This window comes from Diaporthe citri, assembly GCF_014595645.1.
Source record: "Diaporthe citri strain NFHF-8-4 chromosome Unknown scaffold_9, whole genome shotgun sequence".
Taxonomy (NCBI): domain Eukaryota; kingdom Fungi; phylum Ascomycota; class Sordariomycetes; order Diaporthales; family Diaporthaceae; genus Diaporthe; species Diaporthe citri.
In genome coordinates this window covers 2,920,299-2,947,206 of record NW_025064854.1, presented here as the reverse complement: position 1 = coordinate 2,947,206, position 26,908 = coordinate 2,920,299, and the positions used below count along the sequence as shown (strand labels likewise).

Sequence of the window (26,908 nt, the reverse complement as noted above, 5' to 3'; positions counted from 1 at the left end):
CAAGTTTGACAGCATGGATCAAGCTGAAATCCACACTGACTGTGCTGGAAGACCTGGTTTCTCATATAGCACTAACGAATCTTGCTATAGATAACTTAATGATAGTCGTTCCCGCATTGTTGAGCCCTGTGGTGTGCAGGTCCTGGGTACGGTTCATCCAAGCCCAGCTGAGGAAGTCATCCGACACTCTGTCTGGCTAGCAGGGTAGCCAGCGCCACAATTCTGCCTGGTGGGTGTTGCTTGGCAACGCTGATCAAATGAATGGGATGCCCAAAATGCACGCGATCCGCACGCAGCAATAATAATTCCGCGAGTGAATTGCACTCTGCGGATGGGGATAGACCTGCCACACCGTCGGAATGTGGACCACTGGGGTGGCTTCATGATTATCGAGCGAAAATGTTCTCGATGTAAGACCTAATGCATTGCTCCAAGCCTCTCTGGGCCTGTTGGGGAACATCCGCTTTCTTTGTGCAACGGCTGGCACGGCGAGTCGTTGGGGGCGACAAGGCTAACATCGAAATCACACCGGCGTGGGACACAACAGAAGAGCGCAGACTAGTCATGACGATAGGACTCAACGACAGAAAAGTGAACAAGACGGGTCTCACGGCCTTTTGAGCATCACAAGACATTTTTGTGTCTCTGAGTGCGAGGATTCGCGAATGTGGTATCACGAACCAAGACCCGCTACCCATCCACGAGAAGCACAAAGCTAGACCTGGTTCATTGCAAAGATTACACGAGTCCAATCAACTCCGTCTTCTATCCTGGTAAGTGGCTTGCTCATGGGGAAATTGTTGGCAGCGCCACCATTCATACACCACAGTCTGCCATCCAAAGTCTGCTATGAAGGTGGTCACCCTTTTAGACTCCTTGCAGAGTTGGCTGCAAGACAACCAAACTCTCAATCTTGCTTCCCCAGAGTCCTTTCACATGCCCTTCATCTGCTGATAACTATACATAAGACGTCCCCCAGCAATTCTCATGTCGTCGTAAAAGGATACGCGTTGCCACACCATCTTTCAGGCCCGGTCGAAGGGTTCTAGAAGATGCACAAGCCACCGATACTTGTTATTTCAAAAGTAGAGTGTAGATTCCCTAGTCTAGATGAGAGCAACCAGAACAGCCACGGCGTAGGCCCAAGACGAGATCGCAGTGTCACTGGACCCGAAGCCGGGTGCTGCTGCACTACTGCTTTCGACAGTGGGGTTTGCTGAAGCAGAGCTTGCTGAAGCAGAGCTAGAGGCAGGCGTGGCAGAGGTGGTACTGTTCGAAGGCACATTTGAAGAGCTGGCGATTGCTGTGGCGGAAGTGGTCGAAGAGGCTGTATCGGATGACGTCGATGTTGTATTTGTCGTATTAGATGAGTCGAAGTAGGATGCGTCGAAGCTGCCTACAGAGTAGTACCCGGGCTTACCACCGCCTAAGTATTTCCATTTGTCAGTAATCGATTATCTACATCTCCTGGAAGAGTGCCAGATTTGGGAAAACTCAACTCACATTTATGGAGGCCATAGCCGGGGCAAGGCTCGGTGCACTCGGACGCGTCTACTTTCTTGTCGTCCGGTGGCAGGCTGTCAAGGCAGAAGCAGCCTGATATCCGCATTCCGATTACAAATTGGTCCGATTTCAGACACTCCTCTGCACACGCGCTAAAAGAGTTGAAATCCAAAGTCTTCTCATTGTCGACGGCGTCGAAGGCGTAGCATTGGGTCTCGGTTCCATCCCTAATATCGAGGATTTGACCGGCTGCCGCGAGCTGGCCGAGAGATAACAAAAGGCTGATGTTAAGCTTCATTGTAGAGGTAGAGTGGCCCTGGATATGACTGGTTGGGTTTTGCGTATGCAGAGATGCTTGAGCGGGAGGTGGTGGTGCAGTCGCGTGAGCTAAACGGTTGTGTTCACAACGCCCTCCTGCGTGAATACATATATGTTGCCACCCCCTGATCCTTGATCGTGCAGGCGGTATCCTAATTAGACTACATCGAGCCGCGGAGGATTGTTGGAGGATCAGGCCAGCCATAAAAGCGGACCAGGAATACGAGACTGTGATCGTGTTGCGGCTAACTCCTGCCGACTGCGTTGGCACCGCCGCGTCGTCTCCACTCTCCCAGAATCCATAATGAAAAGCTCTCTGCACTCAATCAAGTAGCGATCACTTAGTTGTTGAAGAACTAACTGCATTCCGAGCTCGAGTCGTTGTACAGTGTTTATCTATGAGGTTAAGCAACCGCGTCATTTGAATGCAAGCTGTTGATTTTGGGCCTTGCTTTTTCTACCTCCTTATTTTCCCACTGTTAGCTCTTGCATGACTTCATCTTCCGGACGCATCCCCGAGATCTGAAGGAACAGCGGGCGGGGCCTGGGCGCAGGCAGCAACTTTTATCATCGCACTTGCTGCTGTTTCGGGAGTGGCACCTGTTTCCGTGCTTCTTGTTCATAAACTTGGAACCAAAATATTGCTCGGCCCATTCGACTTTCACTGCTTTCTGTAATTCCAATACATCTGCATAAATGTGCAACAGCCGTCAGCGGGCCTGGTTCGTGAGGGCTAAATCGAGCAGTATATACGGCAGACTGCCAACTAAACACACAAGTTCCTCAAAGGCCAGCTCTCATGTGATACTATTATGTCTGTACTGTAGGTGATCGAGATACAAGTGGCTGAATTGGGTGAGTTCGTACGTAAAAAGTGTACCATTGAAGGTATAAGTATCCACACTTGCCCTAACGGCGTCGCCGCTTCAGCAGGCCGTCGTCCATTAAGGAGCAAGGATGCAGCAACGGGAGACATTTACATCATGTTTTGGTGGATCCTTTCGTCATTCCTTTGGATCTCAATGTGGCAAATCTTTCATTATGGATCGCTGTCAAGACACAGACAAGTATCTATCGAATGTGGGAAAGCGTGTATCTACTGATGATTGTTGCGGAGGGAATGACATTTTAAGCAGAGTCAATTACTCCCTATGTCGTGAGCTTGACCTCTCCTTATAACCCAATCGGCGCTTGCTGGTCTGGAACCTAGTTTCTCGTTCACCGAAAAAGGTGCATCAGAGAGCGGCAGAGGTGATGACGGTGGCACTGTACGCACCAACAAGTGGATGCTGTAACCGAACGGCGAAATTGTGGTCTTGGTCTCAATATGTACCCGGAGCTAACCTGATCTTTGCAGAACCTTACCTCCAAACCCACGGTTCCTTAGGCACACGGAGACTGTACATCACGAACTTCTCCTTTCCCGCACTACCTCAGCCTTGACCAAAGCTTTTTCAAACTCTCCCCTGTACGCGGGATGCTTGGCCAATGCCCCGAATAACACGTATGCAATGCTGTCTCCAGCCTCGTTATTCTTTCCTTCATCCACATCCTGAGATTCAACCCAGTCCTCAAGTCCCGCTACGGGATGCTGCATCTCGTCTTTAAGCGACTTGCAGCGGTATCCCTCTGGCGACTTGCGCATTATAATGCAGGAATTGAATGACTCTTTGCACAAATCCAACGTCCGGTCCCACGGCTTCTTCTCAGCCTGCCTCGGACTGCGTTTATTGAGGATTGGCGTGAGGAAAATGAAGAGCTCGTTGGCGACAAACCCGCTATGGCGCTCCTGTATTTGAAGAGCCTCGACACACTCCCGCGGGGCAAGCCGCCAGTTGACTAGTACCGATGGTGATACTGGTGTGATGGTTAGAACTTGATACCTATTACCGCGACTGCTACTCCTTTCGATTCTCAGAGATGAAAGGCTGTGTGTGTTGACGACTGGTTGGCTTCCGACTCACCTCTTCTCTTGTGGGCCTCAGCCCCCAAGTCGCTCAGCCCGGTCGGGATGGATTTCCGCTTTTCGGGCGACTCGGCCCCAAACCCCTCGATTCCGAAGCGCCTCGTCAAGGATATAGTGGTGCAGTATGTTGAAAAGAAGTGCACGCACGCGTAGCTCCTTGTGATTCCACGTTGCCCATTTGCTGCCACCGTACAACACCAGCACGGGGCGGCGCGCGTCAGGCTCCAGAACAGGGTTCTGGTCGACGGAAAGAAAGTTGCCTTTAGCGAGGGCCAGGGTCTTCTGTCACACTCGTTGGAAGGCATCCGTGATCACATCGTCACTGATCTTTTGGTCTCCGGCCTTGTCGAGGACAATACCGCGGAGCTTGTTGTTCTGCTCCTGGAGCCATTGGATGTTGCCCTGTCTTTCGTGGAGCTGCTTCTACTTCGAACCCAGGTCATCCCGGAGGAATATCGCATCGGAGAGCATATCAGAGTCATGCTGCATTTGAAGATGGGAACATGATGCCTGTCAGGGCAGTGGCGTTAACTTGGACAAAATAACCCTGATAAAACAGTCTTATGCACTACGGTACAGGTATAAGGTGACGAGAAGAAGAGAAGAAGAGAAATCAAGTGATAACTCCGAGAGACTCGGTATCACTGTAGTCAGGAGCGTGCTTTGCACTATCTTCCAGAATTTGCCTTGATGATTGACCCCGTACAAGGTCCGGAAACAACCAGCCAATGATTGACTGCCACTGAGGCCAGTCAGTGGGGTTTTGAGAGTCGAAAATAAGCACCGCATGCAGTTAGCTAGCTTCCATGCCAATGCATCGTGGGATTTGCTAGTGCAAATGGCAAGGCGGCTGCGCATTTTTCTGCAGGCGTCATGTAGTAAAAGGCGAATACCAAGGAAGGCGGAGCATAATTCCCCTCTCAGAAAACAAATGCAGGCCAGCAAGCTGCGGCTATAAAAGCCAGGGCCTCAGTTTCGAAGGCCGTCAGTGCTGGAGGGTAGCCTGGGATTTGGCCAACAATTGATCCTCTTCAAATGCTCCTTCACAATGTCTGTCCCACGTCTTCTCTTCATTACGGTGGCGCTTCTCGCAGCGGACGCAATCTCCCAAGAAGATCAAGGAGGCACCTGTGGCCCGTTTGCGCTGACCACGACTTCGGGCACATTGTATTCTGCACCTAATGGTACACAACTGCCCGGGTCAACCCAGACCGAACTGGAGCCGGGACAGTACCTCATCTCTGATAATGGGACACTCACGACCCACAATGGGTCCCTCTGCGAATTCCGACGTCAGTACTTCCCTGTAGCAGGGGTTGGCTTTCTGTCACCCAGACTGATTCATGACCAACAGCTTACCTGATCTGTCTCCCGAACAATACTCACTCCGAAGGAGACGGCGCTTTTGTCGTCGGCGAATATGGACGTCTCTCCTACTCCAACAACGACACCTTCAACGGTTGCAGTCCCTCGGTGGAAGATGGATCTACTTTCGAAGACATGCGCATATTCCCTGGCAGTGCTCCACCGGGTAATGGCTCGGGGGTTGCATCGTGTGGCTTTCTTGCTATGCAGGCCTCACGCTGTCACCCTGGTGAGAATGACGCGGAATCCAACAACACCGACGCCGCCGCCAGCTCTAGCAACAGCACCAACGCGACCGGAGAAACCAATGGTGCCAACAGTACTGAAGACGGTCCAACCACAAGTGGCACATCAGGATTGATGATGGGTCTGAGCACTTCCCTGTACGGTCTGTTTCTAGTTCTCGGGCTTGCTTCGTCCTGAATGGAAGGGTCTCTTCATTCTTCCCTGCAAACGTTAGAAGAGTGCCCCTGCATGTCTACTGTTGGTGGTTGGTCGTATAGCTTCAGTACCTGCGGTATAAGCATCGAGGACGGGAGTCCGCCCTGTGACTAGGTACAACCTGCTGTGGGATACATCCAGTCAGTGTTTACGTATTGTCGCATATTCAGTTGATCCCGAGATGGAAGCCCGCACGGCAGCGACCCTGTCCTAGCACGTGACGGTGTTTTGGTAGCTTCTTCGCCTCAGTCCGTGGGAATCGCACCGGAAACGCACAATTACTGGCATATCGAATGATGTGTTTTACAGAGTTTGCTAGTCTGGTCCGGTGGAAATAATTGTGCCTGCCTGCTCTGAGACTGTGGATGGCCTGGTTCAGCGCTGCAAACCCAGGGGGTGGGGGGCAAAACCACCGTCGCCATACTCGTCCATTCCTGCAGGCCTGATCTTGATGTAAAATACAAGCCGGAAATAATCTTCGATAAATCTATCCCTTTATGACAAAAATCCTACAGGTGCAAGGTGGTAGCTTGGAAGAGCAGCGTGGGCTGCTCCAGGCTGTATCAAGCAAGAGGTACAGAGGTACAAAGGCAGCGACATGTGGAGCTGTTGGGGTACAGCGATACGACGATACCTGGTGCCAAGCTCCTCAGGGACCCTGGCTGATTAGATAGTGGACTTGACTGCCCAACACCGCCAAAAATTTCCTCGGCAGAATAACGTACCTCACCACCAGCTAGCTCTACGCCCGCCTTAACATCATCATTCCTCCAGCCAACCAACACCACATCCCACACATCAACTATTTATCGCCATGGCTGGAACAACGTACAAGAAACGATCGCGAGACGAGGCGTCAAAGTCCAAAGCAGCACCGCCACTAAAAAAGCAGAAGAAGAGGCAGCCAGCCCCCAGCCGCAGCGACGAATCCGACGACGCGCAAGAGTTCCAGGCCGTCAACCTGCTCGACTCGGACGACGATGACATTCACAACGCAGAAGTAGATGACGGCGGAGATTCGGGATCTGACGCCGACTCCATTGGCTCATCGTCGGGCTCAGAGGACGAAAGACCAAGAAAAACAAGAACAAAGGCCACACGGCCACAGCCAATAGCGAGGGACGTGCCGGCGAACAGCCTCGCAAAAGATGCGCCGGGCTCAAAATATAGGTCCGGCTGGGACGAGCAACAAGACCAGAACGAGGACGACGACGAGGGCGACAATGACGAGTATTCCGACCTAGACGAGGCGCTCAGCTCCGACGAAGCTGGCGGGCAGAACGGGGACGCACAAGACGACCCCACGAAAGCCAAGCGCACGTCAAAATCCAAGCGCAACGACCCGGAGGCTTTCTCGACGTCCATCTCCAAGATCCTGGGGACCAAGATCTCGGGCAAGAACCGGGCCGACCCGGTGCTCGCTCGGAGCGCTGACGCGCGCCAGCGCGTCCGCCAGGTGCTGGACGAGGACCTCGACCGTAAGGCGCGGCGGAAGATGCGCGAGCAGAAGCAGAGGGCAATGGAGAAGGGCCGGGTGCGGGACGTGCTGGTGGCGACCAACGGCACCTTCAGCAACGTCAACCCGGTGACGGGCAAGGTTGTCAGCGACACGGACGGTGAGACGACAGCCGAGGTCCTGGCGACGGAGCGGAGGCTGCGCAAGGTCGCGCAGAGGGGTGTGGTCCAGCTGTTCAACGCGTTCCGGACGGCGCAGGTCAAGGCCGCCGAAGCGGAGCGGGTGGCGCGGAAGCAGGGGGTCATCGGCATGGATAGGAAGAAGGATAAGGTCACTGAGATGAGCAAGAAGGGCTTCCTGGACCTGATTGCGTCCGGGGGCGGCGGGCTCAAAAAGGGACCCATCGAGGAGGCTTGATCCCGCGGGCGTTGGGATTTGCAATCCTGGCACCAAAGACCCGGGTTCTGCACGCAAGCCAATCCATGTCATTTTGTCTTTGAGTAGGGTTCTCCAATTCGAGGCATCTTTGCGTCATGCACACCCAGCATGCCCGATCTTGCCGGCGCATAGCACGGCATCCTGACAATACATTGTACATACATATACAGGTTGGCCCCTTCCCAAAATGGGGGCTCGTTAGATGATTATGGTCAGTGTGCGTCTGCCCAATATACCATCGTGTTCGCGACTGGCCAGTGTCGTCCAACGGCAGATGACCAGGCATCTTCTAGGGCTGCCTCCAGCCCGTGTCACTCGGATGGCCCGAAGCGACCCGTCTTTCGGGATCATGCTGTGTCTATCCGTCTCTTTTCCCTATTTGAAATCGCTAGCCTGCAGGTTCCTGGTCATGGACGGCAGCTTCACCACCAGGCCATCCAGCTCTGGGGCCATGACGACCTGGCATCCCAGTCGACTGGTCTCGGTCAGGCCGAAGGCCAGATCCAGCATGTCGTTCTCGTCGTCGTCGGGCTCTGGCATCTTGTCGTATAGGTCCTCGTTTTGTACGATGACATGGCATGTGGAGCAAGCGCAAGACCCGCCGCATGCGCCTGGAATGGAAAGAAAGTGTCAGCTCCACGAGAAAGCAAGGCTCAACGTTGGTAGGATGAGAGATGGCCGGGGGGCCAGAGGGCGCCTACGACCGCGTACCTTCCATTTCAAGGTCATGTGCCTGGGCTATATCCAGCAGGTTGTCGCCTTTTGACACGGCCAGCTTGTGTTCTTGGCCGTCCTTGTCAATGAAGGTGACCCATAGCTCCTCGCCTGGCTTCGGCGGCTCGACGTGGCCATGCCGTGTGGACGGGGTCGAGGAGAACGACCGCACCGATGCCGAAGGGGCAGGTCGGATCAATCGGGGGAAGGCCGGGGAGTTCGACGAGGTGGCGAGGGCTTTGGATATTGTAACGGGCGTGGTACTCGTGCTTCCGAAGCGGCGAAGACATGGTGGTGAGAGCATTTGCGATGAGGAGGGCCGGAGGCGCGTCAAAGCCCGCGCAAATGTTCGCGGAGTCGCCATGGCTGTGTGAGGCAAGGAATGAGGCTATGGAGAGGGAGGGGGGGGGAGAGGAAGGGGGAGGAGGATGAGATACGAGAGAGGACGGAGGGGTGGTGGGGTCCTGGTGTCTTGATATTGCTATCGGGACGGAGAGCTGCAGCTCGTTATTGTTCTGCCTCGCCAACAGGAGAGCAGCCAATGCGCGAGTCCGTATGTGAGGTGTGGTAGGTGCAAGCAATGCGCTGGGGTGTAATGTGACGGCTGCTATGGCATGGCTGTCAATGCATGTTGGCTGCGGTTGGGATAGAGGCGCAAGAGTCTGGCCCGTTTGGACGTGTGAGTCGAATCTTCCGTATGTGTTGGGCCGGGCCTGACGTGCACACCCGCTTGCCGTCCTGTCCAACGCCAATGCAAGAGCTCGGGATCGTCAGCAAAATTCGAGACAGGGATTGATTTGATCTTATCGATAACGGATGACAAGGTGACCGCCTTCATTATGTAATCCACCCGTCCCACGATCACCTTGGAGGGGGTGTGCAGTGGGGAGCACTATAACAGAAAGCTCATGGTAGGAGGAGTCATAATAGGGACGGGCAGATAAGGTGAGGGAGTGGTGTAGTACGGTATTATGAGACTTCATGCACTTCAACTTCAACCTAACGGGTGCATGACGCGCTTCCAAGTCGGAGCTTGTTTGCCTCTCTTATTATCGATCCATTAGGACTCGAGAAGCCCATCCTCTCCCAAAAAGCGGGCGGCACACACCCATGCAGCAGCCACTCTGATCTGAAAGCTCTTCTCTGCTTTTCCCCGCCGCGAGACCCATCGCATCGCATCGCGTCGAATCGCATCATCCAACCATCACCCACCGTCGATTCAAACATCATCACCACAACAAGATCACCACCTCACCTCGACCACACCCGCGACCACCCCCTCGACCACGATCACGAATTGAGAACGACTGCACGAGATCATGACCACCCTCGCCCCTACACAATAAACAAAAACACTTGCACACCTGACTCCATCTCCATCCGGCTCCAATTAATTCGACCCTCCAGAAAATGTCCATCAACGGCAACGGCTCCAGCAGCCGACAAGGAGTCAACCCCCTCCGACCATACTACATCCCTCCCACCATCGGCGACCAGGCCGCCCACACATCCAACATCCCAGGCCCCACTGCCTTCTCCCGCACGGCGCCCTCGCCATCGTCGTCGCCGCCCTCGCCGTCACATGCCAGCCCTCCCGGCCAGTACGCGTCCAAGGCACGCGACATCTTCTCCGACCTCGACTACAAGGACTACATCTCCGACCCCTCGCCCTCCGTCGTCCGCTCCGTCAAGGATGTCGTCGACGAGTTGATCTGGAAGTACTCATCCGTCTTCCTGGCCCAGCCCTTCGAGGCCGCCAAGCTGCTCCTGCAGGTCCGCGCCCAGGATGATCTCGGCGGGCTGGCAACAGCCTCGCCTCCGGCCACGCCCGCCCCAGTCTCCACCAAGGCGAGCTTCAAGAGTCCGTGGAACGAGGAGGTATGTGCTGCGTGCTTGTCAACCCCCCTAACCCTGCCGATCCCCAACCCCCAACTCCGAGTCCAGTGGCCTTTGTCTTGCCTCTCGTCTACGAGCTGGATCGCTAACTTGGCAACATAGATCCCCGATTCCGACTCCGAGGGCGACGAGCCAGCCTACTTCACCTCCAACGCCCCCACGACGCCTTCACCAGCACGCACAAGGAGGAGGAGATCCCTAACGCCCCCGCCAGACTCACCCCAACCGACTAAAAAGCCAGAAGTGCCACCCCACATCCTCAATATCAGCCGGCCTGATTCCATAAGCGAAGTTTTGTCACAGCTATGGCAGAGAGAAGGAGCCTGGGGCACGTGGAAGGGCACCAATGCTACATTTGTATATACCGTCCTTCAGTCACTACTGGAGAACTGGTCACGCAGTCTGCTGAGTGCACTCTTTGACGTGCCGGACCTGGGTTTGAAGACCGATCTAGACAGGCTTGCCGACATCGCGTCGCCCTATCCGTGGGCCTCCCTCGGCGTGGCGGCAGCTGCCGCAGTTGTTACGAGTCTCGTCCTCTCGCCGCTTGATCTTGTTCGAACGAGGTGAGTCTCCTTGGCAGTTACCTGTCCAACGAGCTGGACCAAGCTGACCTTGCTAGACTGATAATCACGTCTACAACACGTGGCCCGCGACGAACAATCGCCCTTCTCCGTTCTCTTCCTTCCTACCTGTGCCCGTCGAGCCTCTTCCTGCCCACTGTCCTGCACTCACTGGTGCATCCCGTCCTCGCCCTTTCCACGCCGTTGGTCCTGCGCACCAAATTCTTGATCGATAGCGAGTTGTCACCGGCCACCTTTTCGGTCGCCAAGTTCTGCTCGTCGGCCGCGGCCCTCCTCATAAAACTGCCCCTGGAGACCGTTCTGCGCCGCGGCCAAGTCGCCGTTCTCGGCCAACCCAGCTACACCAAAGCCGCCGACGGAGCGGCCAGTCCGCCCGCATCATCGAAGATTGGGAGGCATGCCGGCGCGGCCAAGACTGCCGCATCCGCACCCTTGGAGGCAATCGTACACCCCGGCAGATACCAAGGCGTAGTCGGCACTATGTACGCAATCGTGAATGAGGAAGGGTCCCGGGCCGTGCACGCAGCACCAGCAGCAGCCACCAAGGGAAAGACGGCCTCTAAGAAGGGTAGGAAACAAGTGGCCGAGACTGTTTACCGACGTGGGCAAGGGCTGGACGGTTTGTGGCGGGGATGGAAGGTTAACACATGGGGTCTGGTCGGGCTATGGATGGCTTCCGTGGCTGGTGGAGGCGGCGACGGGGAGTTCTGAGCAGCGTGTTGCATCGCATCATCTTAAACTCGCAATAAGACGGTGTCTATGGTGCAGTTACGCTCTGAGCCACGCTGACTATCCGGCCACCGGGTTCTGACTCGAATGGCAGCTCCGGGAGTTGAGATATGAAAGACGCAAGCCCTAGCCAGAGCGGGGCAAGATTTACTATTCATCAAGGCAGCGGGAGTTTGGTGGCGGCTTGGATGGGGCGGATGCACTCTACTCATGAACATCGTATGATATACCCCTCTTGAGCTTCATATATATTGCCACAGAGGCTATTCCGTGTATGAATACGATTTGTCTCACAGGTTCCCAGTGCGGAGCAGTTGAAAAATGTCCAAGATCCAGGTCGAGAATTCCTGGCCGGTCATTCAGGAGCACTCTCAGGTCTATCGAGGTGATCCCGCCTAGCACGCAGGCCATAAGAGGCACTCCTGTGTACCAGGGACGATGACATATCGGTGTCACAACACATGCGTGTGTGTGTGTGTGTGTGCCAAGAGCAATCGCCCACCTCGTCAGCTGTTCAAGGGACGGCTAAGCCAGCTCAGCTAAGCGGTTACGGCCTCCTTCGATTGACGTTGTCGCCTGCGATTTGAAAAGCGTCAGTGTCCGAAGCGTGCGCTCCTGATCTGCGGATCAGCGAAGAGCCTCCTTCCTTGGCGCAATATGCGGCACGTGGTAGCTTATTGGCAGATGCTGCTAGTTGTGACCGCTTCTTTTATGTTCTCTTGGTACAAGTTGAGCCTTGACAGGATTGCTCGGCCGAGAATTGGTCATCCTTGAACTTGTCTATTGGTGGATGAAGTGGGTGCCTTCAAGAGTGCGCGGCCATCAGGGAAGGTTGTGACCACGACACACATGCCCCTGCAAAAGGATTGCACAATCGGTTTTTTTCTTGACGGGGTGCCCGTGTAGGAAGCAATGCCGCCTGAGACGTCTCAACCATCACTCACCGTGGCCCACTATGTCTGCTCAAATGCGAGGGCTGCCTTGCCGAACGGGCACCCTTCTTCTGTCGTATCGCCGCCGCTCAGATCGCTCTATGGATCAGACGAGTTATGAACATCAACTATTTGCCGCGGTTGGCACTTCCTTTCACACGTGGGAAGCTTACCTTGACATCGATTTATGACTCCTTGTAACTAGGTAGTCACAAGTCGATGCTACACCAGGGGCTTAGTATGCACCCCAGGTCTTGGCGGGGCATGATATGCCGCGGGAGACAGGCCCCGAGATTTCCTGTTACGGAAAGCATAAGGCTGACGATGCCTGCTGCTTGTCAACGCGATGGAGGCTCGCGATCTGATCACTGGTCATAACGGGCACACCGCTCGGGCCAAGTGGTTGCCCCAAACCTGGAAGTTGGATGGTGAAGCTGCATGGTAATGTCTGTTGACTTTTTGACGACCTCCGTTTGAGGCCATTCATTGGTGGACCACGGTTTGTTCGAGAAAACGACTATGCGCTTCCATGTGTGCATCCATCTTGCAGATATCCAGTCGCGAGACAGATGGCTGCCGAGGATAGGACGTCTTGGGCGTCAGGACACTTCCAATTGGGGTTCTCACGGAGGTTTCTTAGACGGGTCTCTAAGCATTGCGGAGGTCAAAGTTGTGCAGAAGCTGCCGGGATTGGGCATATCGCCGATGATGTTGGCAGAAGGGTCGGTATCTCGGCTTCTATTGACGGAAGACTGCCTTCTGGTTACAGTCGCTATCTTCGTAATCACCGGGAACGCGACAGCGTGCCGCTTTTCCACCTGGTTCCACGAATATATATCTATGTTAAAGATTAGCTATCTATCTCGACATATTTCGTGAACTCTGCAGATGGCTTAGTTCATAACGCCGTACTAGTACAGAAGAGAATTGATCGCAAGATGGCCATCGCCTCGAAGCAAATCATCAGCCTCATCGCAGGAGCTGTAACCGTTGTAGCTCATGGACATGTCAACAATGTGGTCATGAATGGGGTTTACTTCCAGGGTTATGACCCGGGCAGTTTTCCCTACGTTCCGAATCCTCCCATTGTGGCAGGTTGGGCAGCCTCCAATCTGGACAATGGCTTCATTGCCCCCGACGCCTTCCAGACATCGGACATCATCTGCCACAAGAACTCGACCAACGGCGATGCTCACATCCCAGTGAAGGCAGGAGACTCCATTTCCATCCAGTGGACGCCAACCTGGCCCGGTCATCGACTATCTCGCCAGCTGCGGGGCTTCGTGCAAGACCGTGGACAAGACGACGCTCAAGTTCTTCAAAGTCGACGGTGTTGGCTACATCAGCGGGTCCGGAATTGGCACGTGGGCCTCCGACGTCCTCATTCAGAACAACTCGACCTGGCTCGTCAAGATCCCCGCCAACCTCGCCAGCGGGAACTACGTCCTGAGGCACGAGATCATTGCCCTGCACTCTGCAGGCAACGTGAACGGTGCGCAGAGCTACCCGCAGTGCTTCAACCTCGCCGTCACCGGCACGGGGAGTGCGCAGCCGAGCGGCGTCTTGGGTACTGCGCTGTACAAGTCGAACGACCCTGGGATCCTGTGCGACCTCTACGGGACCACTCAAAGCTACGTTGTACCTGGGCCGACGCAATATACGGGGTTCCCGAGCTCGGTTGTCCAGACCAGCTCCGTCGCGACGGCAACAAGCACAGCTATCCCGGGGTAAAGATCCATAATATGTATGGTATCCAATTTTGGTATGGTAGCAAATTGTCGGGCAAATACTGTGCTGGGACTGTGGATTCAACAATTGTTGAAGATACAATGCATATGTCGCATGGAAGTCACTTGGTGGGACTCTCGTCTTTGAATCCTTGGAATGGATCGCCCAGTTGTGGCCGTAGCTATTACGAATATTATTGAAATCGTTTAAAGAACGGAATTGTCTCTGATATTCTTTGTCACATGGGAGACAATCCTTCAGGCCCGTCGCAGAGGATTTACAAGTGACGTGAAGCTACTGCTTGTCCCGTTCTAAACACCGTGGATAGCCGGACGGACCCATCAGCGAGTATGCCCACGTGCTAGATTATCGTAATGGCATCTCGAGTCTGTCATGAAGACCACACTGTAAACCTTTCGTCTGTACCTGCAGTCCGGCTCCATACGACCAAATGACACTACAAACAAAATCTAGCCACGGAGTTTTAATCCATTGATATAGGGGCAACGTTCTGCAAAACCGACTCTCAGAGAAAGATGGGGCCTGTTTGCCTCCAGGACTTTAGCAGATGTGTATTACGAAGCGAATAGAGCCAACGAGGCTCGGTTGAGGCAGCATTGTGTGCCTGCCAGCCAGCCAGTCAGTGTGTGTACTGTAAACAGTCTAGGAGTCACCGACAACCCACAGCTTCACGTGAGGGATCAAGGAGAATGTGGAATCGGTGATTCGCTCGGGTCGCCCATTCGGATGCAGCTCGGGAGACGAATGCAGGATCGAGGCGAGGCGACGTAAAGGTCTCCCCGGAGAAGCCGGGATACAGACCTAACTCTGAGTCAACCGAGGTCAAAGACCAACCAGCTTGCCCAGCTGAGTGTACAGGACGATTATTGTGGGTATTGTTGGAAGTTCCCAGTCGGATCAGTCTCTGTTGACGGACTGTGTCCGTTTCGATAATCTGCAGCCTGCACCTTTTTCTTTTTTTTTTTTTTGTGGCGACTGTCCGGGGTACTTATTGCAGCACGTATCTACATACTTGGTACTACAGTATGTGCATGGATGCAAATTGATCAATGGTGTGGTTCAAAGAAGCTTTCTAGCCAAGGATTGTCCGTCGGTGGGGCCACAGGGCTTTAGACCGACTTCCTGATGGATCAGATAGCCCTCGATGGACAGTTGGTCCGGCAGTGTGACCCGTCATCTTCACCGCGCGGACTCACAAATGAACCATGCCGTAGCGGAAGAGATGTGCGCCCGAGGAAACTCGTTGATGAAATGATAGGCCGCGATGACGAAACCTCGTTACATCGTGGAGTGGATAGATACCAAGTCAGTAAACCAGCCCAGAGATTCCGAACGATCGTCGCTGAGATTTGTGTTTGCCGAGCCCGGACCGATTCGCCGATGTGCGTACCATGGACAAATCCTCGCACTGGGGTTTGCCCGAGATCCTGGGAGGTCTGTGAGGATCTGCAGGCGTTTTTGAGCCTCAAAACTCTGCCCTTCGAGCCCTTCTCAGGTCGGATTGCCAAGTCAAGCACATGCGTGGGCCGAGACGCGAGGGACACGCAGGGCTGTCTTTCCTTGTCTGCTCACACGAGTCCCGAGAAGTGGTCCATGCAATTTATTCATGACCAGCGTCCCCAGAATAAAATGTCCTGCGAGGCTCCGCGGAAGCCTGCCAAAAACCCACACCATGACGGCATGCTGGCGGCGTCCTGGCCCCACATCTCGTGTGGTCTTCGCACGCTCGCGAAGATCAGAGGCGATCAGATGCGGAAGCCCCGGCTTTGCTGCCCTGCCGGCTCTGCCACGACTGCCAGGCAGTGCCAGCTTGCCCTTTGCGGACAGACTGCCATCCCAGCAGCCATGCCGTCCTTTTGCACGCGTTGCGGTCTGCGTACAGTAGCGCCACAGTAAGCAAAGGAATTGCACGCCCACCGGCACAAGGAAACGATCAGCGAATCACAAGCCATCCAACAAAATGCCGCACGCTGGATGTCCAACTTATCCATGTCATTTGCTAATGACCTCACATATTCCTTGGTTTTCCATCATGTGGGCCCCCTTTTGCGCGACTTAGACTCTCCGGCCGGGCGATGGCAGATGATGCCAGCGTGATGTGATGGACGGACGTGCAGCTGGGCGAGGCCGAAAAGGCGAGCCGGATCAGACGGCCGGTGAGAGAAAAAGTGCCGCAGGCGAGATAAAATGTCTCACGAGAATTCGTTCAAGAGGAGCCCGCCCCGGTCTTGGATTTCAGTTGTTTGGATTTCCAATGGTTCCCTTTTCCGGTCCCTAGTTCTCCTACAATCCGCGCACACTACTTCCGGTAGCAGGCGGTCGTGTCTCCAGTAGTAGGCGTTCTCAGGTGACCGTTCTTGGTGCTACTCCCTTGAATCCACCACGACAACGGTCAAGATGGCGTTCGGACACCACAAAGATAACCATGCCGCGCCTGCCGACGACGTCGAGGCTACGGCGGCAGACCGCACCGACGGAGGTCTTAGCCATGACGTCGACGACAGCGAACTGCCCGAGTATGAGGCTCTAGACCGGTTTATCACCAGATACGATGCCAGCGGTCAGCAGAAGTCGGCCGAGGAAGAGGAGGCCGAGAAGAAGAAGAAGCCCCCATCACTTCTCAAGCTGTTGTTCAGCGGCGACCTTGAAGTCGAGCAAAACCAGAACCTCGTCGCCCCCGATGCATGGCTCGACACCGACATGCGACAGGGCATCAGCGATCACGACGTCGAAGAACGCCGCCGACGTTTCGGCTGGAATGAGCTCACCGCCGAGAAGGAGAACCAGCTGAGGAAATTCATGGGTTTCTTCCAAGGCCCGATTCTTTACGGTGAGTGTTCACGTGCTTGATATGTTTTTACCAAACTATCAGGACCCCATTGTGAGTATGAGAGTGGGATCTGACGTGTACTCTCCAGTAATGGAAATCGCCGCGCTGCTCGCTGTCGGTTTGAAAGATTGGATCGACTTCGGTGTCATTGTTGGCATTCTTTTCCTCAACGCCGCCGTCGGATGGTATCAAGAGAAGCAGGCAGCCGATGTTGTCGCCAGTCTAAAGGGCGACATCGCCATGAGGGCCACTGTAATCCGCAACGGCAAGGAGCAGGAAGTTCTTGCACGGGAGCTCGTCCCCGGCGACATTGTCATCCTCGAGGAAGGCCGGAGCATCCCCGCTGACTGTCAATTGATCTGTGACTACACCCACCCCGAGGATTTCAACGAGTTCAAGAAGCTCAGGAACGAGGACAAGTTCAACGGAGACTCCACCGACTCTGGGGATGAGAGTGCCAGCAACGAGAAAGGCACGGGCAAGGAGGCTGAGGACCGTGACGACGACGACGACGACGCAAGGTCTATTCACTACGGCTTGCCCCTGGTTGCCTGCGATCAGTCCGCCATCACCGGCGAGTCGCTTGCCGTGGATCGCTACATGGGAGACCTGGTATTCTACACCACTGGCTGCAAGCGAGGCAAGGCCTACGCCATTGTCAAGACCTCGGCACGCTACTCCTTCGTGGGCAAGACTGCCACCTTGGTCCAGGGCACTCAGGACCGCGGGCACTTCAAGGAGGTCATGGACAGCATCGGAACGTCCTTGCTTGTGCTTGTCATGTTCTGGATCTTGGCAGCGTGGATTGGAGGCTTCTTCCGGCACATCCACATTGCTTCCCCCGGTGTGCAGACACTTCTGCACTATGCCCTCATCCTGTTCATCATCGGTGTGCCCGTTGGTCTTCCTGTTGTCACAACCACCACTTTGGCTGTCGGAGCCGCATACCTGGCCAAGCAGAAGGCCATTGTTCAGAAGCTGACTGCCATTGAGTCCCTTGCTGTAAGTCTTTTGGAACACGCCTCTCATGAGTCCGCTCACTGAATACTAATGCGGCTATCCTTCAGGGCGTCGATGTTCTCTGCTCCGACAAGACAGGCACACTGACCGCCAACAAGCTGAGCATCCGCGAGCCGTACGTGGCCGAGGGTCAAGATGTCAACTGGATGATGGCTGTTGCCGCCCTGGCCAGCTCTCACAACATCCAATCCCTGGACCCCATCGACAAGATCACCATCCTGACTCTGAAGCGCTACCCCAAGGCGCGTGAGATTCTCCGCCAGGGATGGATCACTGACAAGTTCACCCCCTTCGATCCCGTCTCAAAGCGTATCACTTGCGAGTGCCGACTTGGCAAGGACCGTTATATCTGCGCGAAGGGTGCTCCCCGGGCTGTCGTGGACCTGGCCAACTGTTCAGCCGAGACGAAGGCCCTGTACAACCAGAAGGCCAAGGAGTTTGCCAGCCGTGGGTTCCGTTCTCTCGGTGTCGCGGTCAAGAGAAACAACGAGGATTGGCAGCTTCTGGGCATGATCTCCATGTTTGACCCGCCTCGTGAGGACACTGGCCAGACCATTATTGAAGCCCAAGCTCTTGGTACGTAACAATTCTAGCTCCGCAACCATGGAAGCAAGGATAGTTGTGCTAACATTCTGTTCAGGCGTGCCTGTCAAGATGCTTACTGGTGACGCTATTGCTATCGCGAAGGAAACCTGCAAGATGTTGAGTCTCGGCACCAAGGTCTACAACGCAAACAAACTTTTCAACAGCGGATTGTCCGGCAGCTTGCAACATGACCTTATCGATCGCGCCGATGGTTTTGCCGAAGTCTTCCCCGAGCACAAGTACCAAGTCGTCGAAATGCTTCAGCAACGAGGATCTCTCACTGCCATGACTGGTGATGGCAAGTCTTGCCTCCTTCACAGCACTCGTCTCAATAAGAGCATGGAACTCTTGTTCCGTTGCCATCGAGCTTGGTGTAATGGATTGATGCTAACATTCATAATCGCAGGTGTCAACGACGCCCCTTCGCTGAAGAAGGCTGATTGTGGTATTGCCGTGGAGGGCTCTTCCGAGGCCGCACAAGCCGCAGCAGACATCGTCTTCCTCGCACCCGGTCTCAGCACTATCATTCTCTCGATCAAGACAGCACGACAAATCTTCCAGCGGATGAAGGCCTACGTGGAGTACCGGATTGCACTCTGCATCCACCTTGAGATCTACCTGACTCTCTCGATGATCATCCTCAACGAGACCATTCGACCGGATCTCATCGTCTTTATTGCACTGTTCGCCGATTTGGCTACCGTGGCTGTTGCTTATGATAATGCCCATGTTGAGCCCCGGCCCGTCGAGTGGCAGTTGCCCAAGATCTGGGTCGTCAGTCTCGTCCTCGGGACGCTGCTGGCCATTGCCACGTGGATCATTCGTGCAACGATGTTCCTGGAGAACGGTGGCATCATCCAAAACTTCGGCTCGGTTCAAGAGGTTCTCTTCCTCGAGGTCTCCCTGACCGAGAACTGGCTCATCTTCGTCACTCGAGGCGGCAAGACCTGGCCATCATGGCAGCTCGTCGGTGCCATCTTCGTCGTGGATGTCCTCGCGACCATCTTCGCCCTGTTCGGATGGCTGTCCGGCTCGGGCGGCGGTGTCATGCGGACAACTCCCGAGACCATCTTCGAGAACTCGGACAACGGGTGGACGGACATTGTCACCGTGGTGCTCGTGTGGGCGTACTCGATCGGCGTCACCATCTTCATCGCCATCGTCTACTACCTGCTCAACAAGAACCCGTGGCTGAACGACCTCGGCCGCAAGAACAGGCACCACAAGGACACCATGCTCGAGAACGCCCTGTTGCAGCTGAACAAGATCGCTATCGAGCACGATCAAAACCCTGAGACAGGCTCAGACAGGTACTACCTTGTCGAGAAGGCAGCTGCGGAAGACGATGATTAGACGTAATGGGTCTGCGATCTACCATACCTACTAGGTGGAAGGAGTGGTCTTTATTTACAACTTAATTCGTTATATTACAAAAGCAGATTGCTTTTGATGTTAATGAGAATAAATATCAATCTAGAAGTTGACTATGACTGATGCTGAGGAAAATCGAATCGTTTGTGATCTAGGAGCTCTGCGAGAGTGAGTTTTTGAACCGAACAACTGTCGGCTACAGACCTCGATCCAAGACAGACTCGTACATAGGTGAGTAGAGTCTCACAAGTTGCACATGTGTGGATCCGCAGGCACTGTTTTCTTAGGGTGGTCATAGAAGGTACAGATGGATCTACGCAGGTTATTCGCTTGTTAATTATTCTTAGAATTTTTCCCAGACTCCAGGTTCCACCCCCGCAGTCTCCCACTCCTCACGATGTCCCGGAAAGACCTGAAACGGCTGCCCGACGGTAGCCCGCACGAGTTGGGAGTACAGACTGAAGATCACGGCCGTATCTCCACAAGACTCAGAATTACCTGTGGTGTCCAAGGCATCAGCCAATTCTCGCTGTTGGACCTGCGCTGCGCGATTACACAAGACATGGGCAAGCTACCAGAAGCTTGCAATGAATCAGGATTTTCCATCGCCTATCCCTCCATCACTAACCGAGTCTAGATAACAGAGTCAGTTCACTTTGTTTCGGATATAACGCATTGGTGCAATCGTATGCGGATTCGCAGGGAGAAGGGGTAAGGTCACAACTGTCCGCTTCGGCCTTGCCGCGCATGGCGAATAAATGGTATCCCCAATAGCGAGTGCAGTGCCATTCCTCAAATCCATGAAGTCACGCTGTGAAGCCTCGAGACGCTGACGAGGGGGATCTTCTCTCACTTATCCGAGTCATTCTATTCCATCGAGACTTGGCATGTCTGAGACGCGGTATCTACTCAGGCCCAATCACTTCGGTTCATCCAATGCCGTGATGGCCCCAATTTAACTAAGCGGGTCGATCCGTTCCTGACAATTGTGTCTACTCACGCACGCCGAAATGTCTCAGACATCGAGACGCTGAAGGCGTAACTCGTACCCACAAAAAAGGTGCCGGTGATTGTCCAGAGACATGGAACCCGCTAGTTGAGGCTGGAGCCGACCGACTGCGAATCTTTTCCCTAGATGTCGAGCCTGAATCGTTTTGGAACCGTCGATCAGATATTTCGGGCTTGTACAGACCGACCCGGGAAACCTTGGAACTAAGAATTTATAACTGTAATGCTGTTTGCTATGTTGTCGGTACCCAGATTTTCTTCAGTCATTCTCCTTCGAATGCCTCGCCCCAGTCACCCAGACCGTTCGCTTTGAATCAGCGATTCGAGCTGAAATGGTTCTGCAAAAGTTTCTTCCTGCTCTGGGTTTCTCCCGAGGCGCGTACACGCGGCTCTGGAACTTCGACGCCGAACACGAACAGGCCGAACATGAACGGGAATTGGAGGAGAAACAAGCGACAGTCGGCAACAACGAACCTGCCTCCTGGCGGCACACCGGTGCGAGGCAGTGGGTTATTTTTCTGGCGCACCTCATTCTGCCATCCTTTGTGAACAACAGATTCTGCGGCAGGTCCCGGGCAAAGAACTCAGCACCTCGTCGGCCGACGGCGTATTTCGACGGGCTTCGTGGAGTCGCCGCCCTCATCGTATACATATTCCACCACACCTACTTGTGGTTTCCGAACCTGGGCAGCGGGTACGGGTCGAATGAGGGAAACCACTGGTTCTGGCAACTACCCATCATCAGGATTATACATTCTGGAAGGGCAAGCGTGTCCATCTTCTTCGTGATCTCCGGTTTTGTCTTGTCCATCAAGACGTTATCTATCATGAAGGCGAGAGGCAATAAGCTTGACAGTGAAAAAGCTCTTGATTCGATCTCGGGGTCCGTCTTTCGCAGGCCCTTCCGCCTCTACCCTTCAATTGTTGTCCAGACAGCTATCATCTCGGTGCTGGCTCGCTGGCCCAACCTCCACCTACCCACCGTCGACGACAACCCACACAGCGTTCCACCGACACTGCCCACCGCGGCTGACCAATTCTGTGGATGGCTGTCGGTGCTGGGCGGGCAGTTCAACCCGTTCCAGTTTGTCCCCGGTCGCACGGTGCAATATCCGAATCCTTTTGACGGCCACCTGTGGACCATTCCGGTGGAGTGGAACGGGTCGATGATGATATTCCTCTACCTGACTGCCTTCGTACGCTCGAAATCCTGGATCAGGACATCCGTACTGTTGCTCCTCATAGCCTGGGCGTGCAAGTTTGGATACGCTGACCAGGCGGTCTTCCTGGCTGGCCCGCTACTTGCCGAGGCGTCGCTCGCATGGCCTCCGTACCACACGTGCGGCTCCTCTGACGAGGTGGTTGCAATTGGAGATGGGGAAAAGCCGGGCCGGAAACAATGGCACAGCTACAGGATGACCCACCTTCTCGGCCACTCAACCACCATCCTCTGGTTCCTCCTCGGGTGCTTCCTCTGCTCTTGGCCGGAGCAGCTTGGCCCGTCGACCCCGGGCTACCGGAATCTTGCTTCGAAATACACACCCGAGGCATACGTCGGCGACGAGCTCGCGATGGAGGTGTTCTGGATCTCCTGCGGCGCCATCCTCATAATGCTGGGCCTAATATACTCGCCGCCGCTCCGGCTCAGCAGCGACGACGAGCCGCTGCTGCAGCGCCCCTTCACGACCCGCTTCGCCACCTACCTCGGCGAGATCAGCTACTCAATGTACCTCTGCCACGGCAGCATCAACGAGATCGTCGGGATGCGGTACCTCCGCCCCGCCTGGTGGGCATACTATGCAGTCGCCAGGGACGCGCAGGCCCTGCAGTTCGAAAACCCGGACGACGCTGAGGCGGCGGCGATGTTGGATGCGGCAAATGCAGCCTACATCAAGAAGTTCGTCTTGGGCACGTTTGTAAACACGTTGGTACTCTTCTGGGTGAGCGATTTGTTCAACAGGGCTGTGGATGCGAGATCCGTGAGGTTCACGAGGAAGGTCAGTGAGTGGGCGAGGAAGAAGTATTAGACGGGGATAAACCAGAGCATCTGTACCATCGTTTGATGTTTCTTCGATCAAGATATGCATATGTAGGTGGATAGACAGGTCTCGGTTGTCATTCTTGGCGTTCCCGATATTATATGAGATAGATCATGATGGTAAACAAATGTCAGCGGTGGCGAGCATAGCCCAAGTTTCTGTTGCGGATCAAACTTCACGATGAATTTGAACCATTTGAGATTAGTGTGCAGTCTTTGGGAGCTCCTATTTCGAACTACATGCTCCCGCCTGGTTTGTGGAGTTCCGGTATGAAGATGATTGCTTTAATTTTGATGTTTGCTCATCATCTCTCGGATATACTTGTTGGTCTGAAGGTGAAATATTGATACTTCGATAGTTGCTCATACCTTCTCGGCAGCTTTATCCATACGAGCTTCTCATTCCAGTCTGATGACAGCCCTTGGACACACTTGCTCAAGTCCCATTGCTGCACGCCGTGTCCAATCCTGCCTTCTGTCCTTTTCTGTCCTCAGGAGCCCTTTCAGGATTTCAAGGTACGCTTGACTGTGAACCCCTTCAACGTTCTCCCTTTGTCGGGTGCCCTTACGACCGTACATGCAGAGCAGGGTATATTCTGCTGCATTTTCGTATTCTGAAACGGTGATTGTATCGGGGTCCTTGGAGGTATTCGGAACCACCAATTCAACCATAGAGCTTTCATTTTCGAGGGCTTTTTCACCAAAAGTGATGTGTTGTTCCAGCGCATTCACCAGGAAGTCATTGTCCTCGATCATGTAATCGTACTGTCGACCGAGGTGCAGGAGACTCGTCCACAATATGCCAACGCGATGATATGTCTGCTCTCCCGGAGAACAGCGAACCACAAGAGCATGGACATCAACTGAGTATCCTTCTGCCCCTTCCAAGCTGTCACGAAGCACAAGTGGCAGGGCAAACACTCGATCGCCCTCCACGACAGGTCTGCGGCCCGAGGACTCCGAAGACCATTCGAAGTCCTTGCGAGGGTTATATTGCATTCTGGGGTTCTCGTCGATGGCAATTCCCAGGCTGGTGACTCGCGCGGGTAGCAAGTATCCAGAGAGGATAGCATGCCCTCCCAGCTGAATGCCCAGGAAAGAATCGCCAGAAATAGCATCTGGTGCGCAGACACCCTCGACTAGGTCGCATGGCTGGGCCAGGCTTTGGCCTCCCTGTGTAACAAAAGACTTCGGCTTACCATCTCGAGCCCATGACCAGGAGGGCACGTTATTGTTGACTCGCTCCATAGCTCTGACGCTGAGTTTCCTCTGCCACATCATATCCTCTACGAAGGTTTGCCTCCAAAGGCCTGCAACGTAGTCGTGTGGAGACCGCGCGGTCAGTGCCATGGTCTTCTTTGCTAAGCCAGCCATCGCAGGCAGAGTATCCTTCTGAAGTCAACAGGGACCAGAGACATACGTTGGTACAGATCTAGAGCATGAGTGACATTACCGGGGTGAGGACTGGGTCTATGTCATGTTTTTCGCTATCTATCCAAGTATACCGGTGCTATTTTAATGCATTAATGCGAACCAAGGACTCCCTGTTCCTTTTGAGGTTGGCCCGGGCCGCCCCGTCCCCATCACCAGGACCCCAGACCTTAATAATGCATTCCCGCCGAGGCTCCAAGCCCACACGTGTATGGGCGCCACATGCCCCGCTGCCGACGCCATCAATATTCCGTCGTAATATAGCCCAGAATGTCTGACACTCCAAAGCATCATGTATCCATTACAGTGATTTGAAAGGCCAGAGCCACAAAGACAGGTTCCAGTAGAGCCAACTGTCCGCCACTTCTATTCCAGATGACTTGCGTGCTCACTTGGTCCGGTGATGCCGTCGTCACCTCATGGACTCTGTATGAGGGGCCATAGTGCGTCCCACCTTCAAGCAATAATTGGGCTCCAGTCTGCACCACCACCTGTGTCGTGTAAAATATGATGCTGCGCCGTTTTCGACTCGCAGGAAGCATCACCCAAAGCTTGGTGAGGCCCAGCAGCGAGGCCCACAGCGTACGGGGACTCACAACAGATGGGCCCCTCCGACCTCAGACAGCCAACTTCCATATTATTATGCACAACCTTGGGCACGCGAGGCCATCAGGCAGGTTCTTCCTGTATCCTCCTCCTGTTCTTCCGACGCTCGGCCACCTGCCGGCCATGGGCGCCCGCAAGGTCGCCCATGAACCGCGCCCAGCTCATGCCGCCCCTCTCGAGCTGCTGGCCGAGGGCCATGCTCAGGTCCTCGTACTTGGCGTCGCGCCCCAGCCCCAGTATGGCCATGACCAGCACCAGGTTGTCGTTGGGCTGGGGCTCGGCGACATACAGCCTCCTGCGGAGGTAGGCCAGCCGCAGGCAGTACTCCCGCAGGCTGCCGCCGAAGCGCGGCTCGGCGGGCGAGATGTTGTTGAGCTCGCGCAGCCACGAGGACACGTCCTCGCCGGCGGCCTTGGGGAGGGCCTCCTGGACGAGGTCGTAGATGAGCTTCGGGTTGGTCTCGGAGGGGTCGTAGCCGCATGCGAGGAGCGTGTCGCGGACGTCGAGGCTGAAGGAGCCGGTGATCAGCAGGCACACGAGGGCGCGGTCGCGCTCCCACTGCTCGTGGGTCAGACCGGTGGAATTTCCGGCGGAGCCGAGATACTTGGTGGGTGCCCACGGCGTCCAGCTCGGCGGCTCCGGAACTCCCGGGTAGGGCGTCGTGACGTAGTCCGCGAGACCGTGGAGTCGTAGGGTCCTGACCAGAATATCGTCCCATTCGTCCAGGTTCTCGTGGCCCAGCAACCGCGGGAGGGGAGGCAGGTCTAGTGATGGCATTTGTTGCCGTGGATTGGAACTTGGTGCACTCAAGTCGTCTGAGAGAGCCGGAGGTGGCGGCAACGGCAGTGTGCTCGCCGTGGTGAAGTGCTCATACTGGTGGAGCCCGTGGTACTTGCCATGCTGCTGGGCACTCGCGTTGGAATCCTTTCGGTGGTAGAGCATGCCCGTGAGGATATTCTGACCGGTGGCCCAGGTCGCCGACGCCCATGTTTGTCGTCGGGCAGCAGTCTGGCTGTGTTGACTCGTGCTGGCGCAGGCCGTTGACGAGTTGGATGTCCATCGAGAAAGTGGGCCTCCTTTGTCAGATGACGACATGCTTGCTTCGTGATGATCTCGAGGTGCAGATGGATGTGCTGAGGAGCGACTCGCGGTCGGCCAGACCAATTGTGCGGAGTGAAGACGACGTTTAGGCTGCTGGGTTCGAGAGATTATCGAGTCGATCCTTTTCCCTCTGGTTGCTGGAAGCGCCTGGCTAACGGCGTCTGAATACCATTGGAAATCAAGTCGGAAGTCTGAAAGCACGCCCGCCCACGCATTGATCAAGTAGTCAAGCGACAGTGAAACGGGTTATGGGGCAGTCCGAGCTGCAGCTTGCTGTTATTGCATCACTCACAGCCAGTTGACCAGTTGACCACGAAGGACGCGTCTCCACATCCTGCACATCGATTGGCAAATCAGCCTGCTTCTCGTCTGCAGCTCGAGCGTCTCGGCCAACGCCACAGTGGAATCTGATGATGGCGTGGGTGCTTGCCCGAGTGGGCATGGCTAAAAAAAGGCTGGGCGGCCCGTCCTGCACGAAACATTGGTGGGCAGCTCATGAACCCTGCAACGGTCGCTGCGTCCCTTGCGTTGGCACGGCGCCAACGCTTCAGCTCGGAAAGAAATGTCCGAGCTTGAGCGAACGAGATAAAATGGGAAAACAATTCTGCTTGTCTGCAGGTCGTGGCCGAAACCGTTGCAGATTCATAAATAATTGAGTGCGTGAGAAATGATGAAGTTTCTCCCATGCTGGTATCCCAACAGCAGGCCGGCACCGTTTCCTAATGGCCCATTGGAGCATCTCGAGCTTGGCATCCCTCCGATGACATAATAATTCCTCATGCCCTTTCCTCGATCGCCAATATGATTTTGATCAGAATGATTATCTG

The 26,908-nt window shown here is 54.8% G+C and overlaps 11 protein-coding genes across 11 annotated transcripts; 7 read left to right on the top strand and 4 right to left on the bottom strand.

The window, feature by feature from the left end:
• Window positions 1–1,106: 1,106 nt before the first annotated feature.
• On the bottom strand, window positions 1,107–1,801 carry INS49_015905 (uncharacterized protein; the record flags this gene model as incomplete). Its single annotated transcript, XM_043176583.1, has 2 exons — window positions 1,107–1,426; window positions 1,504–1,801. The coding sequence occupies 2 exons, from the start codon at window positions 1,799–1,801 to the stop codon at window positions 1,107–1,109; spliced, it is 618 nt and encodes a 205-aa protein (XP_043020038.1).
• A 2,031-nt stretch (window positions 1,802–3,832) lies between these two features.
• Window positions 3,833–4,294, top strand: INS49_015904 (uncharacterized protein; the record flags this gene model as incomplete). The annotated part of the gene is made up of 2 exons (XM_043176582.1): window positions 3,833–3,904; window positions 3,989–4,294. The coding sequence occupies 2 exons, from the start codon at window positions 3,833–3,835 to the stop codon at window positions 4,292–4,294; spliced, it is 378 nt and encodes a 125-aa protein (XP_043020037.1).
• A 541-nt stretch (window positions 4,295–4,835) lies between these two features.
• INS49_015903 (uncharacterized protein) lies at window positions 4,836–5,575 on the top strand (the record flags this gene model as incomplete). Its single annotated transcript, XM_043176581.1, has 2 exons — window positions 4,836–5,079; window positions 5,142–5,575. 2 exons carry the CDS (start codon window positions 4,836–4,838, stop codon window positions 5,573–5,575), a joined length of 678 nt encoding a protein of 225 aa, XP_043020036.1.
• An 832-nt stretch (window positions 5,576–6,407) lies between these two features.
• Window positions 6,408–7,466, top strand: INS49_015902 (uncharacterized protein; the record flags this gene model as incomplete). Its single annotated transcript, XM_043176580.1, has 1 exon — window positions 6,408–7,466. One exon carries the CDS (start codon window positions 6,408–6,410, stop codon window positions 7,464–7,466), a length of 1,059 nt encoding a protein of 352 aa, XP_043020035.1.
• A 396-nt stretch (window positions 7,467–7,862) lies between these two features.
• On the bottom strand, window positions 7,863–8,505 carry INS49_015901 (uncharacterized protein; the record flags this gene model as incomplete). The annotated part of the gene is made up of 2 exons (XM_043176579.1): window positions 7,863–8,098; window positions 8,199–8,505. The coding sequence occupies 2 exons, from the start codon at window positions 8,503–8,505 to the stop codon at window positions 7,863–7,865; spliced, it is 543 nt and encodes a 180-aa protein (XP_043020034.1).
• Window positions 8,506–9,611: 1,106 nt separating this feature from the next.
• Window positions 9,612–11,392, top strand: INS49_015900 (uncharacterized protein; the record flags this gene model as incomplete). The annotated part of the gene is made up of 3 exons (XM_043176578.1): window positions 9,612–10,079; window positions 10,200–10,663; window positions 10,720–11,392. 3 exons carry the CDS (start codon window positions 9,612–9,614, stop codon window positions 11,390–11,392), a joined length of 1,605 nt encoding a protein of 534 aa, XP_043020033.1.
• A 1,888-nt stretch (window positions 11,393–13,280) lies between these two features.
• On the top strand, window positions 13,281–14,073 carry INS49_015899 (uncharacterized protein; the record flags this gene model as incomplete). The annotated part of the gene is made up of 2 exons (XM_043176577.1): window positions 13,281–13,544; window positions 13,633–14,073. The coding sequence occupies 2 exons, from the start codon at window positions 13,281–13,283 to the stop codon at window positions 14,071–14,073; spliced, it is 705 nt and encodes a 234-aa protein (XP_043020032.1).
• Window positions 14,074–16,488: 2,415 nt separating this feature from the next.
• INS49_015898 (uncharacterized protein) lies at window positions 16,489–19,879 on the top strand (the record flags this gene model as incomplete). Its single annotated transcript, XM_043176576.1, has 5 exons — window positions 16,489–16,921; window positions 17,010–17,923; window positions 17,989–18,517; window positions 18,582–18,818; window positions 18,933–19,879. 5 exons carry the CDS (start codon window positions 16,489–16,491, stop codon window positions 19,877–19,879), a joined length of 3,060 nt encoding a protein of 1,019 aa, XP_043020031.1.
• Window positions 19,880–21,237: 1,358 nt separating this feature from the next.
• INS49_015897 (uncharacterized protein) lies at window positions 21,238–22,932 on the top strand (the record flags this gene model as incomplete). Its single annotated transcript, XM_043176575.1, has 1 exon — window positions 21,238–22,932. The coding sequence occupies one exon, from the start codon at window positions 21,238–21,240 to the stop codon at window positions 22,930–22,932; it is 1,695 nt and encodes a 564-aa protein (XP_043020030.1).
• A 410-nt stretch (window positions 22,933–23,342) lies between these two features.
• Window positions 23,343–24,293, bottom strand: INS49_015896 (uncharacterized protein; the record flags this gene model as incomplete). The annotated part of the gene is made up of 1 exon (XM_043176574.1): window positions 23,343–24,293. The coding sequence occupies one exon, from the start codon at window positions 24,291–24,293 to the stop codon at window positions 23,343–23,345; it is 951 nt and encodes a 316-aa protein (XP_043020029.1).
• Window positions 24,294–25,043: 750 nt separating this feature from the next.
• Window positions 25,044–26,075, bottom strand: INS49_015895 (uncharacterized protein; the record flags this gene model as incomplete). The annotated part of the gene is made up of 1 exon (XM_043176573.1): window positions 25,044–26,075. The coding sequence occupies one exon, from the start codon at window positions 26,073–26,075 to the stop codon at window positions 25,044–25,046; it is 1,032 nt and encodes a 343-aa protein (XP_043020028.1).
• Window positions 26,076–26,908: the final 833 nt, after the last annotated feature.